Source organism: Artibeus jamaicensis, unplaced genomic scaffold (assembly GCF_021234435.1).
Source record: "Artibeus jamaicensis isolate MK-2021 breed Jamaican fruit bat unplaced genomic scaffold, CSHL_Jam_final contig_490, whole genome shotgun sequence".
Classification (NCBI taxonomy): domain Eukaryota; kingdom Metazoa; phylum Chordata; class Mammalia; order Chiroptera; family Phyllostomidae; genus Artibeus; species Artibeus jamaicensis.
In genome coordinates this window covers 427,749-446,832 of record NW_026521861.1, presented here as the reverse complement: position 1 = coordinate 446,832, position 19,084 = coordinate 427,749, and the positions used below count along the sequence as shown (strand labels likewise).

General features: G+C 48.1%; 1 protein-coding gene and 1 non-coding gene across 2 annotated transcripts in view; one reads left to right on the top strand and one right to left on the bottom strand.

Moving 5' to 3' along the window:
* Nucleotides 1-4,405: 4,405 nt before the first annotated feature.
* PKD2L1 (polycystin 2 like 1, transient receptor potential cation channel) overlaps nt 4,406-19,084 on the top strand; it is a 43,397-nt gene continuing 28,718 nt past the window's right edge. Inside the window, exons 1-8 of the mRNA XM_053668659.1 lie at nt 4,406-6,297; nt 6,475-6,542; nt 9,265-9,356; nt 15,071-15,151; nt 15,513-15,599; nt 16,748-17,061; nt 17,549-18,028; nt 18,552-18,665. Of these exons, the coding sequence (XP_053524634.1) occupies nt 17,794-18,028; nt 18,552-18,665 (349 nt within the window). The 5' untranslated portion in view covers nt 4,406-6,297; nt 6,475-6,542; nt 9,265-9,356; ... (2 more) ...; nt 16,748-17,061; nt 17,549-17,793. The remainder of the gene's footprint in view (nt 6,298-6,474; nt 6,543-9,264; nt 9,357-15,070; nt 15,152-15,512; nt 15,600-16,747; nt 17,062-17,548; nt 18,029-18,551; nt 18,666-19,084) is intronic.
* Nucleotides 7,139-7,268, bottom strand: LOC119064560 (small nucleolar RNA SNORA33). The gene has a single exon (XR_005085428.2). It is a non-coding gene; the product is annotated as a small nucleolar RNA SNORA33 (small nucleolar RNA).

The following is a 19,084-nucleotide window of genomic DNA, read 5'->3' as shown; positions in this document are numbered from 1 at the left end:
GTAGTGTTCAGTGTTCTCCCTGATTTGCCTCTGAACTTCCTGTTTCAGCTTTAATTTGCACCACCTGCTTGGTGTAACTTACATCTTCATCAAATTGTTCATTTTTTAAGAATTTTTATTTATTCACTTATTTATTTTTAGAGGAGAAGGGAAGGAGAGAGGGAGTCTTCTGCTGGGAATTGGCTTACAACCCAGGAATGTGCTCTGACTGGGAATCGAACTGCGATCCTTTGGTTCACAGGCCCGAGTTCAATCCACTGAGCTACGCCAGCCAGGGCCTCATCAAACTGGTTTTTTATTGATTTCTAAACATGTCCCTTTTTCCCAACTGTTTTCCCCCTCTGGGTCCAAATATTACTCATTCTTAAGGGCCAAATTCAAGCTCTGTTCCTCTCTTAAAGCCTCCCCTGATTTTCACCATCACTGAAACATGCTCTTTACCTTGGGCCCTCGAGAGAGCTCACTCCATTGTTTGCAATGATTCTTACATGGACTTAAAGAAGAATTACCTGCATGTGTCTTATTTCTTCTACCAAATTTTGAGCTCGTTGAGATAGGGCCCTTCTGCCAAAATTGGTAAGTGAATTTAGAAAGCACAGGGATGCAAAGCCAATATAAAAAATTATTCTATTCTATATACTACTACAGAGCAACTGGAGAATGAAATTTAAAATATACTGTTTGCAATGCATAAAAAATATCAAATACAAAGGAGTAAATCTAATAACATATATAGGATATCTACTCTGAAAACTATAAAACATTGCCGAGGTAATTTTTTAAATTCTTAAAGAAAGGAACACATACCATGTTTATGAGTAGGAGAACTCAATGCTTACTTATAGATTGCCCCCTATAAAAGCCCAAGTTTCTTTGGGGAAATAGACAAGCTGATTCTAAAATTTAAGTGGAAATGCAAAGGGTTTAGAATAGCCAAAATAATCTTGGAAAACAAAAACAAAGTTGGAGGGATTAAACTATTTTATTTTAGGGCTTACTATGAAGGTGGAATAGCTGAGACAATGCGAGGCATTAGCAAAAGGGAACAGAAGTAGATTAGTGAAACAAATTAGAAATTTCAGAAATACACCAACATGGACATGATTAACTGGTTTTTTAAATAAAGATCCGTATCAATACATGTGGAGGGCAAAGTCTCTTTAACAAATATTTTTGGGAAAACTGATATCCAAATACAATAAATAAACCTTCACCGGTAGCTTACTTTGTCATAAAAATTAATTTGACAAGGGTCACAGAGCTAAAAGGTAAAATTCACAATCATAAAGCTCCTATAGTAAACCAGAGGAAAATATCTTTGTGTCCTTGGGGCAGGCAAAAATTTTTTGGAGAGGACAAAAAAGCAATAAACATGGGAAAAATGGATAAATTAGACTTCATGAGAGTTCAAATGTTCTGCTATCAACAGGAACCATTCAGGAAGTAATTACACAAGCCAGAGAATGGGGACATACATCACAGCCCAGTTTGTCCCCCAGGGACAAACAACTGAATAAAAAATGGCAAAAGATCTGAACAGACATTTCACAAAAAAGATGCAGAAACGGCCAACAAGCACATAGACAATTGCTCCTCACTGGTCTTAGATGTGACACCCAAAGCATAAGCAGCAAGAGAAAAAAATGGACAGACTGGACAGTGCCAGAAAGTGGGAAGACAACTCTCAGAATAGGGGACGATGTTTGCATGTCATACACCTGCTAAGAGACATACCTGGAACATATGAAGAATTTTTACAACTCAAGAGTGAAAAGACAAATTACCCAATTAAAACTTGAATAGATATTCCTGCATAGAAGATTCAAAAATGGCCTAAAAGCATGTGAAAAAAATGCTCAACGTTGCTAGTCACCAGGGAAATGCAAGCCAAAACCGAATGAGATACTTTGTGTGCATTAGGGCAGCTACATTAAAAAGGACGGGTAGTAACCAGTGGAGGTGAGGATGTGGAGCAACTGGAGCCTTCATTCATTGCTGGCAGGAGTATAATATGCCACAGCCACTTTTGAGAACAGTTTGACAGCACCTCAAACCGCTTATGATTTTGTCATAAAAGAGTTTGTAATAGCCCCGGCTGGTGTAGCTCAGTGGATTGAGCACAGGCCTGTGAACCAGAGGATCACGGTGTGATTCCCAGCCAGGGCACATGCCTGGGTGGCAGGCCAGTTCCTAGCAGGGGACGCACGAGAGGCAACCATACATTGATGTTTCTCTCCCTCTCTCCTTCCCTTCCCCTCTAAAGATAAATAAATAAATAAAATCTTTTAAAACTATTTAAAAAAAGAGTTTTTAATAACTAATTTAAAACTAATAAAAAGAGGGGGCGTTATTTGTGCGGGGGCCCAGTACAAGTGTCAAGGTTCATCAGACCAAACACTTATGACCTGCTCATTTTACTGTACAGTAATTGTGCCTCAGCTAGGGAGGGTTGGCAGCCCAGGAAAAGGACTCCTGAAATGTGCTTCATTTGTGGCTCTAAGTATGTATTAAGCTCCCGCCGTAGAGCAGGCACTGTTCTGGGAGCTGGGGACAAAGGCGAGCGAGCCCCATGTTCTCACCTCCTTGGAGTTTACATTTGGGAGGGAGGGATGATTAAAGTAAACAGATTCATAATACAAGGTGAAGGGAAACAAAGATAAACGGATGTGGTGTAAATTGTTTTACTAAATGCAGAAACTTGGGAGATTGTAGGCATCATCTTTGCTCAAGAGGAATCCAAAGTTCATTTCTTTTCTTTTCTTTCTTTTTCAAAAAATTGCCGCCCACTTGCCCTAGAAGGCTGATGCTTTGGTGTTTGTGCCTAATAATTCTCCTTGCTGAGTTTTGACCTGGCTGTGACTTTTTGGTTCCCCTCTGGGCCCAAATATGGTCATCAGGGCTTGCCCTCCGGGATGTTTCCAGGGCTGGGCCGCGGGTCTCCCAACAGGTGGGGTTGATTTCTAGAGTTTGCTTGCTGGGGACAGTGTTAACAACACACAGCTCGCCCTAGGGGTCACAGAGCCTCCCGTCCCATCCTGACCTCTGCCAGGGGTGAAGGTCTTTCTGAGGAATTCTGTGGCGTAGCTCTAGTTTGCTTTCGTTTTCCATCAGAGTCCTAGCAGCTGAACTCTATTCTATCCCAACACCTGCACTGGCGCATTGGTCTGACCTTGGTCTCACAGGGACACCTGAGGAAGGGAAGACAGTTGGAGGTATTCTCTGCCTCTTCCCACTTCAAAGGAGGCAATGCGTTGATTGCTCTGTCAAAATTTCCTTCTACCCACGAGGAAAGGATGCGACCCCAAGCAGGTCACTGCTGGGGGTGGGGGAGAGAGAGAGAGAGAGAGAGAGAGAGAGAGAGAGACAGCCAGCGTCAGGTCTTTTGAATGTGGAGGCCTCTCTTTAACCGATCTCGCTGCTCTGAGCATGCTCTGGACTTCCCTGGAATGGCGTGATCTCTCTGGAGGGCAGTCAGCCAGACATGGGGATGGCGAGGGTGGCCCACTCCCAGAGATTTCAGACGGTAGCAGACTCGTGGGGTGGTGTTGCTTCTCTCTTTCTCACCTCCTGTGGCTGTGAGTTACTCTTGCCTGCAAAAGCATCTACCATGTCTGTCAAGATGCTTCCTTTCATTGCCCTGGACCTATGGCTCTGTCGGTTGGAGTGTCGCCCTGTACACCAGAGGCTGCAGGTTTGATTCCCAGTTGGGGCCCATAGCTGGGTTATGGGTTTGATTCCCCCGTCGATCCCTGGTCAGGGGGGAGGTGCGGGGAGGTGGAGGTGAGGGGAAAGGAGGGCGTTGAAGGTTTGATCCCAGTCACCCCTGGTCAGGGTGTGTGGGGCGGCTGATAGATGTTTTTTTCTCTCTGGAGTCAGTGAATATGTCCTCAGGGGAGGATTTTTCATTTTTTTCAAAGGCGTTCTCTGTTCTGGACTCTGACCTGGCCTAGGCAAGTGTTTTGAAATGCACGGGCACACTCTGTCCATTAGGTCTCTCTGCTTCCTGGGCTCGTGTTGAAACCCCCAGAACCCTGCGCATTGTGATACTGACGTTGCATTGTTTTGTGGCCAACAGAAGTCATAGCCTTTGTAGGTTTCAGTTTCTTCCCCTATGTCACAGCAGGCAAGGGGTGACACAGTAGCCGACAGCGCTCACGAAATAAGCTGACACTTGAGACGATGGAAAAGAACAAGATTCCAGAGCCTGTTTCTTTCTCTTCCAAGTGCAGTCTCTGACTCGCTCTTTCAATGCTCTGTCCCTCAGCCTCTCTTCTGAGAAAGGGGGGTGAGCGGCTCCAGTCACCAGGCGCACCTCCACAGCCGGGAGTCCATTGAGGCAGCTGGTCTTCTGGGGGCTTGGGGGAAGGAGGAGGGGCCTGTGGCAGGCTTTCCAAGTAAAGGACCTTTATCCCAGGAAATCATGGGATTCTCATGAATGCCTGCTTATGACATACAGGTCCACGTGGGGGCGGAGTTTTGGCTTCCTTTTCCTCTGTGACATTTCTGGAAAGAGGGAACTTAAAGACACAGGCCTGGGACTGTGGCATGAAGGTCTTTGTGTAACACCCGTCTTGAAGGTCTGTGACTATCTCCAACCACATGTCAAAAGAGGGGTAGAATGTTCCCAGATCTTCATGCCACCTGGCCAGTCCCCTTAACATCATCCTCCTTTTGCCCTCCGGGTGCCCAGCAAGGAGAGGCCAGCAACAATCCTAAGGCTCTGAGCCTGGGGAGGTCAGGCCTACAGAAGGGCCTGCTGTGAGTCCCAAGGTGCTCAGGGACCTCAGGATTGTCTCCTGCCCCAGCTGCACTACAAGCTCGGTCCTTCCTTACCTATTCTTTTGTTGTTGTTGTTGTTCTCTTTCACTTATGCACACAGATCTAAGCCAAAACTTTGGGCTACATTAAGTAAAGATAATGCTTTACTAATGGCCTTGAACTAAGGCCCTATCCCATGAGTGACAGAAACAGGCCCACCTCCTCTTCCATAACTGACAGGTACTGGACAAAATGTTCTCCAAGGGATAGGAGGGACACTATCCCCTCCAAGGGACAGTGTTCCCCTCCACACTGTCAGTGGCACTGTGGTGTGAGGGCAACGGGCTAGAGCTGCACGGGCTGTCAGACCCTACCCCAGGCTTTTCCCATGGCACAGAGAGCAAGGCGATCAGGGATGGAAACCAGCTCCTAAGTCTGGGCCAGGGTCTGCCCCGCCATTTCTCTGTGCCAAGAGAAAGGAGCAGGAATCTCCCTGGCTGCGGCCTCTTCCCTGTCTGGTGGTCCACACTAGAGTGATTGACTTCCCCTGCTCTTGCCCAGAGGAGACAGAACTGGGCTGGTCTGCCCCTCTGGATTCTATCTGGGCATGACTGGCTTCTGGAGGAGTTGGAGTGAAACAGAGAACGGGGCCCCCACATTTCCACGAATATATTGATTCACTCACTCAACGAATGTTTGTGTAACACCACGTGGACCCAGGCACAGTGGTACATAAGCATTAAGGAGGTCCTGAACTTTGGCAGTTCAGCACAGTGGAGAACACCACCTTGGGAGAATCAGGGAAGACGCTAAAGGAGGAGGAGATGCCAGTGCTAAACCGAAGGTGCTGTTGGGGTGTAGATGTGGAGCAGAGTAGCTGACAAGTTGAGAGGCCCAGAAGAAAAGAGACACTTCCCTGACTAGGACCCTCAAATATGGCTCTTCCTGGGCCCCAGGACAGAGAATGGTCTTCTGCAGCGTGACCCTGGTTGAGAAGAGGCCAGTGCACTTGTCCAGCCAGCTCCCTGCGTTACCCACTGTCCAGACAGCTATGACCTACCTCTTCCCCATGCTGCTGCCCCAGGTCGTCCCCGTCAAACGCAAAACAAACGTGTGTGCGCACTTGCAGGCGCTGGTGTGTGTACCAGGGGAGGGGCTTCTACCAGGTTGTTATCACCTCTCTCTGACCTGCGTGTATGTCTGCAAGTCGGGCAGTACACGTGACTGGGAGCAGTTAACATCTTGGAGCAGGGCGTTTGGCCCAGGGACTGACTGGGCAGGCGGAGACAGAAGTCTTGCGTCCCTGGCCAAACTGGTGATTTCTGTGGTAGCTTGACCTCCCATAGGGAACCTTTCCCCGGCCTGGGAAGCCAGCCTCATCCCAGAGCACTCAGCCCAGGATGGGCATGCAGGGACGGCAAGCAGATGCAGGCCCAGGGCCTCCAAGAGACAAACGAACTGAAAGAGAAGTCTTCTTGTCCTGACTGAGCCACAGTGGGGAGAGGAAAGGGTTGCCCAGCTGCCTTTATGGTCAGACAGGTACATCCGCTTTGCTGCTTTCCATAGTTGCTAAAGGTGCCCCGAGGGAGGTCACAGCGGTCTTCCAGAAGTTCACACCAGGGCACCCCTCTCTCCCATATGTGACCTTAGCCAATCCCTAGCCTTTCACCTGCTCACTCTGTCCCTTTCCTCCCCTCTTTCCCTCCCTACAAGCAGGTCCTGGCCAGAGTTCTCCCCCTCCACACAAGGCAACCTTTCCCCAGCCATCTAGCCTCCTGCATTGGGTGAGTACAGTCAGCCCACTCTCCCATGGCCTTCCCTTTGCCCGACAGCAACCTCTTCCCCAGCTGATGTCACCCCTGCTTTGCACTAATAGAGCAGCTGAGCAGCAGCTGAATGGGGCTCAGCAGGGTTGCAAGGTCCAGAGGGCAGCTGGCTGTGTTCAGAGCCAAGTTTCTTTCTGTGTCCCAACCTTCCCCCGCCCCGCCTGCCCCTCCCCCAACTCCTCTAGCCTTTCCTGGCCAAGTGTCTGCCGCTCTTCCACTCTACCCTCTGAGCCAACATGTCCTCCAGGGGACTGAGTGTTGACTGAGCCCTCCACGTGCCCAGGGGAAAGTCAATTAATTTCCTTCTAACCTGTGGGAGGGAGAGTGGAGCCAGAGTTGTGGGCCCGCCCCAGGGGAGCACACGGATCTCTAAAAGGAACAGGACAAAGCACAACGGCCAACCCGCAGGATGGTATCTGATGACTGCAGAGGGTAAACATGCCGTATGAAGTGGGGTGCGGGTGTGCAGAAGGGTGAGGGGCCCTTGCTTATTGGGGGGCCCCCAGAGTTAGGGGAAGAGAGTGGGCTTGAAACGTGCTTGTTTAGCATTTTTTTCTTTTAGTAATCTTCAGGGAGCTAAAGGACTTCAGTGTCTTTGAGACTTGAAACACAGCTTTACTATCGCCAGTTTTCTCCAAATTTCTGCAGAAACACATTCATGTAAGCAAACTCATTGGCTGGTTTTCACTTGGCTTTTTTTTTTTTTTAATTTTCATCTGAAGATACATTCTTACTGATTTTCGAGAGAGCTTTGAGAGAGAGAGGAAGAGAGAGAGGAAGAAGCATCCATGTGAGAGAAACAAGGATCAGTTGCCACCCATATGCACTCCGACCGGGGATCGAACCCAAAACGTACATATGTGCCCTAACCAGGGATCGAACTCACAACCTTTTAGTGTACAGGACAACATTCTGACCAACTGAGCCACCAGCCAGGGCTGGCTTTTAAAAAATGTCTACTTATGTGCTTTCATAACATTAATATGGGCCTGGGCGGGTGGGGCTGCGTCAGGCGCATCTGCCAGGTGCGTGGCAGGCACTTCAGAGATTTTGTCTAGCAAGTTGTTCTGCCCACACGCAGAAACAAACATGCCAGCTACACAGTGAGAAGGAGAGTTGCTGGGTCTGGATCCTCCCCCGTCCTCCTGCTTTCCGCCACTGCCCCCACGGCCCCACCCAGCGTCCATAAACCCTGGAACCTAGGGTCCTGCCCCTGGGCAGTTCCATCCGGAAGGCCCTTTGGGTCACCTTGGGGTATCCTCCTGCTACTCCACGCCCCACCGACCCACACCTTTCTTCATGTCTCCATGCCCAAGAGAAGAAAGAGAAAAGTCCTTACTTCCTCTTAGCTTCGCCCAAGATGTAAAATATGTAAGGTATAAACTAATGTCATCGTGGTAGATTTCCAGCCTGTTTGTCCTCTTCCCACACCAGCGGTTGGCTGGATTCCCTTTTAAAGGAAATTTATTTCTATTTCCCCAGGAGACTCTGGGTTTGCAATGTTGATTTGGCCCAGACATGCTCTTATAGAATCCTTGGTTTCCCCATGTCATCCTTCCAAGCCCCAGCCCAGAGAGCCAGCTACTCATCCTATCCCTCCCAAGCCTTTCTTTCAGCTGAGAACTGGCCGTGTCGAAAGAGGAGAGACAGCAGAGCCCTCAGCCGCTGGAACATCGGGAGGCCCACGGGGGCTACTGACCCAGTCAGTCTCTGACATGCGGGGCATCCAGCAGTCTTCTCCCCTAACATTCTCCTTACCAAACCTCTGTTTTTCCCAAATGCTAGCTTCTTCTTGGTCCTCAAGAGCTACTCCTTTGGACCACCTGGCAAAGCTATGGCTGCCCTATCATGTACTTGGCTTTGGCTGAGGCCATAACTTGGCAGCAAGGGAGGGTCGTCTGAGATAGTGGGACTCCAGGAAAGGGATGGGGCCTGGTGCCAGCCAGCTTCCTGTCAGGGCAGGTTGGCACCTGGGCCTGTGGGTCAGGGCTAAAGCCAACACCCCGCTAATCCTATTATGTCCTTCACATTTCAGGGCCTATAAGCAAGAAGGAACCCAAGTCAGAGTTATGGAAAAGTAGGGCTTGCTTGGGAAGGTGTGTGTGCCTTGGCTCATCCAGAGGAGCAGGAACAGTCAGACACACAGGAAGCCTGTTCTGAGAGGAAGCCTGTTCTTTGGTCACTCAGGGAGGAGTGGGGAGAGGAGAATGAAATCAGCACAGGAGGTGAGAGGTGGCGTTTAAATTGTCCCCCTCAGCGGTGGGGAGTATAGGTGGCACTTGGTAGAGACTCCTGAGGGCTGAGGCGATTCCTTCTCCACTAGAGGGTGTGGAGGCCGCAGGACTGGGCCCCATAGATCTCCACTCACCAGTGGAATAATTGACCGACAGCATTTGCCCGGGCCGCACTTCCGCCGCCCAGGCGAGCAGCCTGGGAACTTCCACGCCCTTTGAGCAGCCCAAGCGGTAATGGAGCTTAGCAGGGATACTAAGGTAGGCCCTTTCTGGAAAACACAAAATTCCCCTGATGCTTTGTTTAGGTTCCCTGAAGGTCATGACAAAACTTTCTTAGGCCGACTACATTGCAGAAATCCACCCGACCTTCCTACCTTCTCAGACTGGCATCACTGTCTGACTGTTCTCGCCGCCTTAATTGGTTCCCTTCCTGTTTTCTGTTACAGGTGTGTCTCCCACTAAAACCCTTGTCCATTATTCAGTCTCTGTGTCTGCTTCTCGGAGGACCCATATTAATTAACATAGAAAGGCAACTTAGGTAAGTCTCCAGAATGATAAATACCCACAGCTTAAGACCTGTTAGCAGGGCCAGACATGAACCTTTAGAGTTATCTAAAAGAAAAGGATAAGTAAGAGGAAGGAGCTGAGAATAGAAACGGTCCCTAAATTGAAGACCCTATGAGTACACAGACCCCCCAAACAGGTTCATCTGCTTTTTTCATGACAAACAGGATAAGGGTCCTGCTGCCACCTGGTGGCTATTGTGGGCAAAGCACCTTTGGGGATCCCATTCCGTTTTGTGATTTTGCTCAGGAGGGTGAGAGTGGAGGATTTGTTCTGGTGTTTAGGGTACTCGTTCTCCCTTATTTACAGCCTAAATTATAGGAATTTATTCCAGACTTTACATCCAAAGTGTTCCTCCTTTAAATTCAGCACCATGATTGCACATATCTGTGAATATACTAAAACCCGTTGAATTGTACCAATTATAAACGGGTGAATTGTATGGTATGTGAATTATATCTTAATAAAACTATTCCTAAAAATCAGCACCAAAAGAGGAGTTGGAATGAATGGAGGGTTTTAGAACATGAAGATGAGAAAGGCTGGTTTCAGTTTCTTGGAACACCCCCAAACAGGTAGACAAGAAGGTCACCTAGTAGGTGTTCATTAAATAATTACTTATGCAGTTAAATGGAGGCACTTCTCTCATGGCCTCACCCCCACCCTTTAACTTCTAAACCCCCACTTGTCCAACTCAGGCCCTCTTACTTTCCAAGGTCGCCTGAGAGATTCTAGTCTAAACATCCAAAGGATTTTATCAGGACCCTTGACCTTTCACTGCCGGTTGATACTGATAGTTATCATTCCCTTCTTAAACCACCCCTCTGATTTTGTGTCTTGAAAATCTTTGCTCCTCCTCTTACTATGACTCTTCCTCTCCCTTTCTAGCTCCTCTCCCTTCCCCCAACTCCTTCTTTTCTGTCTTTATTCAATCCTTTGGCCATCTCAACTGTTCCTGTAGCTCCAATAAACACTTCTGGCTACACAACACCCACCTCACTCTCCGCGGTCTTTATTACTCTCTCAAGCTCTAGCTCATCATTTGAGTGTCCCATTAACACTTTAGGCGCAAAGATGCCTAAAGCTGGACTTACCTACCACCTTCCTTCTGAAACCTGCTCTTTTTGGACCTTTTCCTAGTATCACTGTCTTTCCAGTTGCCCAGGTCTGAGGCCTTCGATCTACCTTGGCTTTCTCTCCCTTGCATCACACATCCAATCAGGTGCTCATCCTAGCAGGTTTTGCCTATGAGGCATCTCATATGTCTTCCCATTCATTTCTATTCTTATTTCCCCACCGTAATTCAGATGGTTATTTGCTGTCCCTAAACCAGCACAACAACCTGCTAACTGATTTCCTTGCTTCCGATTTCCTCCCAAACCAGCCCCTTCTATCAGCAGACTATTTTTCATAAAATGTTGCTTTGATTTTATTATTCTCTTCAGAAGACTTCTCTGTCTTTCTTTTGCCCAATGAATTAAATGCCTGGCATTTGAGGCCTTCCGTATTTGCTTCTGACCTTGTTTCTAGGTTTACCTATTCTCCAGCTAAAGTGGGAGTTTTCTTCCCAAAGAGCATGCCGTGTTCCCACCTGCCTGCCTACACATGCTACTGTGTCTTTGTAGGTGACACAGAAGAAGTCATTGTCTCTAGTCAGACAGACCTGTTTTGGAAGGTCTGACTTCACCCTATGTTAACTCTCTGATGCTCAGTCTCTTCACTCGTAGATGGAAATAATAAAAATCTACCCCGTAGGGTGGTGTGAGAATTAGCTGAGATAATCAGTGTTTGGCATGGGGGTGGTTAATAAATGGCAGCTATCCTTTATTTCTGTCTCTAAAATATTATCCATCCCTCAAAGTCCATCTCCATCAATGCCATTCCCTTCAAAATTCCTTTGGCTGTGCCTCTTCCAAACGCCAGGGAAGTGGCAACTAATACAAAGTCTTGGAGCAAGCAGGTGACAGGTAAATCCATTGCATAAATGGCTTCCAGGTCAGGAAACGAACCGTGATGGTCTCTTGCTGACACGGGGATCCAGGGTGGTGGAGGTAACCGGCCACGAGGATTCTCTGAGTCCGAGATAAAACTGAACCTCAAGTCTTTATGAATATAGCTCCTGACTACTGGCTCTTATAAAATAATTCTTTTTCTGAATATAAAAGTACTCATAGCCATAGGAAAATACTAACAAAATAAAAAACATCTGTAATCACACCACCCAGAGATACTACTACTGAATTTTATATTCTTTAATACTAGTCTCTTTTTCTGTGTTCTACATGTAATGTACACATGAAATTTGGGTTCTGTAGATGTATATGCCAGAATGTTTCACATAACACATGGGGAGCATTTTCTCATGACATTAAATATTATTTCAAAATGTTCATTTCTGCACAATAACCCATCATGTGAATGTATCCTAATTTATTTAATCTCTTTTTTCATTGTTGTATACTCAAGCTCCTTCTTGTTTAGTTTTTTAAAACACCGTTATCAATTATGCTGATAGACATATCCGGATAAATTTCTAGATTTAGGATTGAAGGGCTGATGGGATTTTTAAAAGAAAGCTCTTTGTTCTGAATTTCTGTTCATGAAATTGAATTTTTTTCTGAAGTATGGTTGACCTTTATTGAGGTATGATCGACATACAAAAGGTTGTATGTATTTAATGTGTAAAACTTGAGTGTGGAGATAAGTACCATGCGCAAAACCATCACCCCAGGACATTTTTATCAATATGGCTTCTCACTTGTTACTCTAGCTCTCTTACTAATTGCTCTCTTTTCCAGGTATTGAAGAGGTAACTAATTTCAGGAGTAAACATGTAGTTGGATTACACTTTTTAAAAAAGAATCTAACTCTACCCTGGCTGGTGTGACTCGGTTGGTTGGGCTTTGTCTTGCAAAGTGAAAGGTTGCCAGTCCGATTCCTGGCTGGGACACACGCCTGGGTTTGGGGTTTGTTTGGGCCCCTTGGGTCAGGGAGGCAGCCCATGAATGTTTCTCTCCCACAGTGATGTTTCTCACCCTCTCTTTCTTCCTCCCCTTCCCTCTTTCTAAAAAATAAGTGAATAATTTTTAGGGAAGAAAAAAAGAATCTAATGCAAGAGTTCAAGCTTAGCTCAACTTACATTCCAGGGACCATTACTTAAGTCTTTTTTATTTTTTAGAACATTTCATTAATTTAAAAAAATTGTTGTTTAAGTACGGTTTTCTGTCTTTTACTCCCATCCCAGCCCACCCACTCAGCCCTCCCCCCTCTCTCCCATTTCCACCCCTCCCTAGTTTTTGTCCATGTGTCTTTTATGCTTGTTCCTGTCATTACGTAAGTCTTAATGTGTTTTGCAGTGTCGTAACTTTCTCCTTGTTTGGTCTTTTAACTCGTTCTGTTTCCTTGTGTATATCAGCAGTAAAACATTTTTGAATCTCAGAAAACCTTGTTCACTGCAAGGACAAGAAGGGGGAAGAGGGGTAGAAGTGATTATTTTGTTCCTCCTTAGCCCCAGAAATTCAGGTTTCCTGCTGCGCATCCTTGTAGTGCCCTGTTCTTGTCCCTTGAGGAACTTCTTATGATTATAAATTATGTCTGTATGCGTGTAGTGCCGATCTTCTTTAGCAGAATGCAAATTTCTGATGGTTTTATTTGCTGCTTCATCCCTAGAGGTAAGCATAGTCCCAACTATATAGTCGGGATACAATGAATATGAGTGGGATGAGGACTCAGGATAGAAAAATATGTGTCTTCCATAATGAGGCTCTCGGAGGCTGGGCCAAGGAGGTGTCTCGGGCCATTGCCCTGAAACCCCGAGGTGATGCTGGAAGGGTGAACACCAGAGGGTTCTTCCCCGGTGCTCTAGTCCCCCCTCTTAACAGGTTGTTTAGTCAACCATGCCTCATGTGAAATTTGGTGAGTGGCTCCGAGGGAAAGAATCTCATTCTTTCAGGTCCTCTTCCCCAAGCCTGTCTGCCAAGCCTTGCCTCCCTCCTTCTTTCTAGTCTAGTGTCTCAAACTCACCTGGATCTCTTTCCTCTTCCACGCCACCCCCTCCGACAGGTGGCCTGACTTAACACTCGACGTGGTCTACAGACTCTGATTGCCACAGCTGCAGCTTTGCTGAGGGATTACTTTAGGACCATGTGCTTATTGCAGTGTGAACTACACTCAGCAAGGGAACACGGTCATGGCCACTGACCCACATTTCTGGGCAACTAAAGACTAACATCCTCATTTTTTGTTGATGCATCGTTGGTCTCCTACCATCCGGGTTTGATTGGTTCCCTCTGTCTCTCCAGTCTTCTGTAGAAGGCACAGACAAATGGACATAGATATCCAGGAGGGTCTTCCAGAAATGGGAGGAAAGCTGAGGGTCTCATTCAGAAAGGCTCTCTTTGAAGAGATGGGAGATGCAAATAATATCCTAGCAGGGCTTGTGAAATTAAAGAAGGAAGTAAAAGGCTAAAGTTAGTCATCTCGATTGGGGATGAGTGGGTCACCTACAGTCTCTCTTTTCGGTCCCTGATGAAATAGAACAAGAGGCCATTTTCTTGGCTTCCTGGGTTGGAACAGCTGCAGTAGGACTTTATTCACTCGAGCCTTCCAGTGGATCTTTCTTGTCCATTCTGGTGCATTGAGAGGCAAGGGCTTGTGGAGGCCCCTGGTGCAGTGCTTGGATGTTTGTTATAAGGCAGGCAGCAGAGGACTCCCTTGGGCTTAGCCAGCTCAGGTCTGCTTGCTTGGTCCACCATGTTTGTTGCTGAAAACTTGGGCTGCTCAAATTTTAGGATATTTGCTATGCAGGTGACTGTGGTCGTATATTAGAGAAGGTTAGGCTCTTATATGTAGGGTTCTTTCTTATACATAAATGATTTCCAGTGTCTTTCTTTGAGAACCATTGCCAAAATGAACCTCTATTACTTATAGAGTGTGTCCTATTCTTTATATTTATTGCAGTGAAAAAGGTTCAGAGTCACCAGGTGGAATACAGGGAGTGGTTTGCAGCTTGGTTCTCTCCGTAGAATCTGGACGGTAAATTACCCCAAGATTCATTCCTCTATTAGGGCTGTCCAACCTTTTGGCATCTGTAGACCACACTGGAAGAAGAGTTGTCTTGGGCCACACATTACATACACAAACACTAACAAAAACTGACGAGAAAAAATGTTTTAAGTGATTACAGTTTTGCGTTGGGCACATTCATAACCATCCTAGGCAGCATGTGGCCTGCAGGCTGGGGGTTGGGCACCCTGCTAGATATATGGGGGGTGACTTACCCCAGGGGAACTTACATGGCAAACTTACAAGGAGATGAGCCACAGATTCTATCCCACAGACTTTGGTATCTCTGGGCTCTTTGTCAGGGCCTAGTAGATCTGGATAGCACTGAAGAATCTGGCTGGGACGGGCATTGTGTGACAAGGGAGTGTGCTGGTGGCTGAAATGGGATAATTCTCTTCTCAGTGTATGCACTAGAATAGCACGTGACCAAAAAATGTATCCCAATGAAGCAAAGTAACCAAGGCACCAAGTGGGATAAGAACCATCACGATTAAGAGGTCCTTTTGTTTTGATGGGCAACAAGGCTGGTTATATGGTTATAAAGTTTCTTGGAGGTGCTGTCCTGCCAGGACTTATATAATACTCTCTAGCTGAACCGCCCTCCTTCCTTTTCTCTGATGTCAGCCGCAGTGGGACAGGAGTGAATACAGGGCGTCCTGGGACTCTTGTGCCTCTGGGAAAATAACAACGGAGCCCTGGATGAAGGTATATATACCCTAAACCTGAACTTCTGTGCATGAGGGGAATGCACAAAGATGGGTGCTATGGTAAGAGAAATTTGTTTTGTGCTTTGTAGGACACCGTTTATAAAGATGTCCGTGCTCTACTGTTTTAATCCTAAAACAGTCCTTAAGGTCAGCAGGGAAGGCCTTATTATCGGCACTTTGCAGAGGGGTAAACTAAGCCTCAAAAGGGACTTGGCCAGAAATGTAGTCAGTAAAGTTCTGAGCCAAGAGTTACACCCAGAAGTTTTGGTTTCAAGTTTAAGCCTCTTGGGGTTCGCTGAACTGGTGAGAGGCAGCCTGAGCCATTGGACTCCTCTGAAACCAATTGTCGTCTTTAACAGGGTATGGTCACATGAAAATGTCAAGCGCCAGGAGAAGCTTGATGTGGAGAACTGCCAGACACAAAATCAACAGGAGATCCCACTTGAGTAAGACTAAATGTGCTAGAAATAAAGAGTGCCTTCTGGGAATATTTCTCAAGCTATGTTGTATAACCTGTGCTCTCGGGGGCAGGGTGGGTTGATCTACCCACATGGGGAGTGCTCAAGACTGAGCAGAGAAAAGCAACGCTGTCCAGGTGGGTGACGGTAAATTCAAGCAGTCTAGCTCTTGCCATCAGCTCTCAGGAGTATGGGACCTGTCATGTTATGAACCTGTCACAGCATGAGTTCACCCAAAGCCACCCCCCCATCACAGAGCTCCCTCAGAATACAAAATACCCCAAAGATATCAGAAACCATCTCCTGCTCCTCTCCCCACTCCTGTGGACTTTACTGCTAGCTTCCTCCCCTGTCCATTACCCCTGTCCCAATGTTCAATTTGGCAAGCCAGGGGTCCTTTTGCAATTGTTGAAAGCTTGTGGGTAAGAGGCACAAAAATTAGCTGATTTTACACAAAGTGGTCAATACTGGCACAGTTCCTTATTTTTTGTCTTTTCAAAGAAAACAAGCACCATGGAATGCGTCTCACTAGCCAGTAAAGTGGAGAGGTGGGAACTCGTCTGTCTCGGAAGGCCCACAGAGAGGCCTTGGCTGCCCGCCCCCCCCCCCCCGGCACAGCGTTTGTTCCCTTAACGGTGTCTGGGCTGGGGCAGGAGATCCAGGCAGCAGACCCAGTGGGAGGACAGCGCTGCTTTCTCAGCCCCATCTCAGATGTGGGGTTACACTTATTTATCAAAGGGCTGAGCCCAGCCCTGGGTTGTCTGGCATCAGGATCTCCTTAAAGGGTCATTCAAGACTGGTGGCTTGCACCGGGCTGATGTTTTACTGAGTGTGAAACTGGAGGGCTCCAGGCTAGTGCACAGATGGGGAGCCAGGAATCGGAGAAAGGGCAGCCCCTGCTCCAGCCATCAAGACAGAGATAACCACCTGCCCTGCGGGGCCAGCCCCATTCTGGGCCACAGCCCACGCTGGTTCGTGAGCCAGGGCAGGTTATCAGAGGCCAGAGCTGGGCATTGTCAAACATGTGCCTAAGGGCTCATGTCACGGTTTAAATTCAGAGACCTGAGACTAAAAGGAGTGCAGATCAGTCTAATATCTCTCACATTTCTGTTTTGTTCTCATGCTTGTGGTTCCAGGTCCAGTACTAAGCAGAGCCACAAGATAAGGTCGTCAGCTGAGCTGGGTCCAGAAATCCCCTCCCCTTAAGGAGTCCCAAGTCGCCCTGTCCTTGCCCTTTGCTCTCTGAACTGTCCTTCCCATCAAGGCTCAGTCTCTTCCCCAGGGTGAGCCCCACACCCTCCAGGAGGACCTTTCTACTGGTCAGCTCACTCCAAGCCATGAACATAGCTGGGAAACAGGAACTTTATATCATGACCTCAGAGAAAAGGATACAGTCTGAAACGACAGACTTTTCCCCTCCTCATCAGCAGTTGGAGACCCTGCCCCTGAGGTATCTGAAAGAGGGGGTCCTCCTGCCACTATCCTTTCCCCCAGCAATGGGGTGAAGTGAGGGAGGGGAAGTCTCCTTTTGTACCCCCACAAGGGTCAGCTCAAGGTGAGACTGTAAAGCCACCCCAGATGCCACCGGCTGAGCCTGGTTGGGAGGCAGCACTTCAGTCCCTGGCCTCGGTCCCCACCCCAATCTATGTCGGCCCTTTCAGGGGCTTTTAGTGGAAATGAGCTCAGACTGGCAATGGAGTCTGCCAGCCTCCTCTCCTCCCAGCTCCTCCCATTGCTCTTTCATCACCTCTTCAGTCTCGCTTGACTCAGGACCATCCCTCCATCAGGCTCTGCAAGCAGCCCTCTCCTCCCTGCAGCACTCACCTCTTTCACCCCTCCTTCCGCCCCCCCACCCCCAGTGTCCTCATTTCCCCCTTCTCCCCGATCAAACCCTTGCCTCACAGCGCCATCCCACCCATTTCTTCTTGTCTCCACAGCAGAAAGGAGAGGAAGAGAGGCCCTGGCAGGATTGATGGTCATTCCCCACCTCCTCCTCCTCATCTTTTCCCTCCCCCAAACGGGCACTGAGTCCCCTGCAAGAGGCGGGAGCAGAGGCCGTGCAAGACCAGCTGCTCTCAGACTCTCTTTGCCCTCTGCTGGCTTGGCTGGGCTGGGCCTTTGCTCCCTCTTCCTCCAGGTGAGAGCGGGTAGCTGAGGTGTCAGGCCCCCCACCTTATTCCCCATGAGTACTGTGGAAAGTCCCGAGGGGCAGGAGCTGCAAAATCTGAGGAGAGAAGCCTGGGACAACCCCGCCTACTGTGGCTCTTCCTCCCCACATGGGACGCTGAGGATCTGCACCATCTCCAGTGCGGTGCACCCCCAGCCTCAGCCCAAGAAGCCTGGAGACAGACCCCAGGAGAAGGCACACAGGATCCTGGTGTCCAGCTGCTGCCTCCAGATTTTTCGAGGCATCAGAGGTAGCTGGTGGGGGTGGGGGATAGGAGGAGGGTTCTCCTAGGATAGTGGAGTCAGGAGAAGGAGTCACCAAAAGCTGGGGTTTTTTTGGTGGGGTTGGGGGGAATGTGATCTGAAGAAGAGGTGGCATCTCAGTGACCCTTTGAGGTGTGTGAACCCCCTGTGTAGAGCTACAGGCCCTGGAACACACAGGCCAGTCTGTGTTGCCCAGAGGGGAAGCCTGGCAAGGTCATCACTCGGGAGCCTAGAGGGGTGTGGGGGAGCTAGTTTGGGGGAAGACATGGATGTGATGGTGCTTTAGAGGGCCCCATCTGGAACGAGTGCCTCCTTCCTGTGCTTCCATCCATGCCTTTGATGGAGGAGGGAGGCATGGTTAGAGCAGCTAGATTCAGCCAAGGGATAAGGTGATGAGTGAGGAATGGGGCTGGAGTGGAAGAGGGAGTAAAATCTAGGGACTGATGGGTGTGGAGAACTGGGAGGGACCCTGCTATTGGAGATCCTGGGCAGCTCTCCAATGTCCCTTAGGACTCTGGGGAACAACCCTGACTGAGAACACAGCTGAGAACCGGGAACTTTATGTCAAGACCACCCTGCGAGAGCTTTTGGTGTACATCGTGTTCCTGGTGGACATCTGCCTCTGTGAGTAACAACCGTCTCTGTGTACAGTAACATCTGTCCATGAGAAGCATCTGCGTGTGCAACATCTGTGCACATACTTCTGCAGGCAACATATGTGTGAGCAGGCTGTGTCCTGGGATCTTGATATCAGTAATAAAATTCTATTTATTGCCTATTAGAAAGGTGTCAGTAGAAGTTGCTTTGTCCAGAGTTACAAAGAGGACCCGGTTTTTAAATTCAAGCTCCTGACACCTACTCAGCAGTCACTGTTTTCTATTGGCAGGTGGAAGTTTTTACCCTTCTGTAAAGAGTGGAAGACCACTCCTTTCTGTTTGGAAAAATATACTTTGGTGGGTTTCATGTAGTAATTATACTATGTCTGTTCCATGTTTCTTCAGAGGCAGAAAGAAAAACATTCAGCAGGTCTTAGGGCTCATATC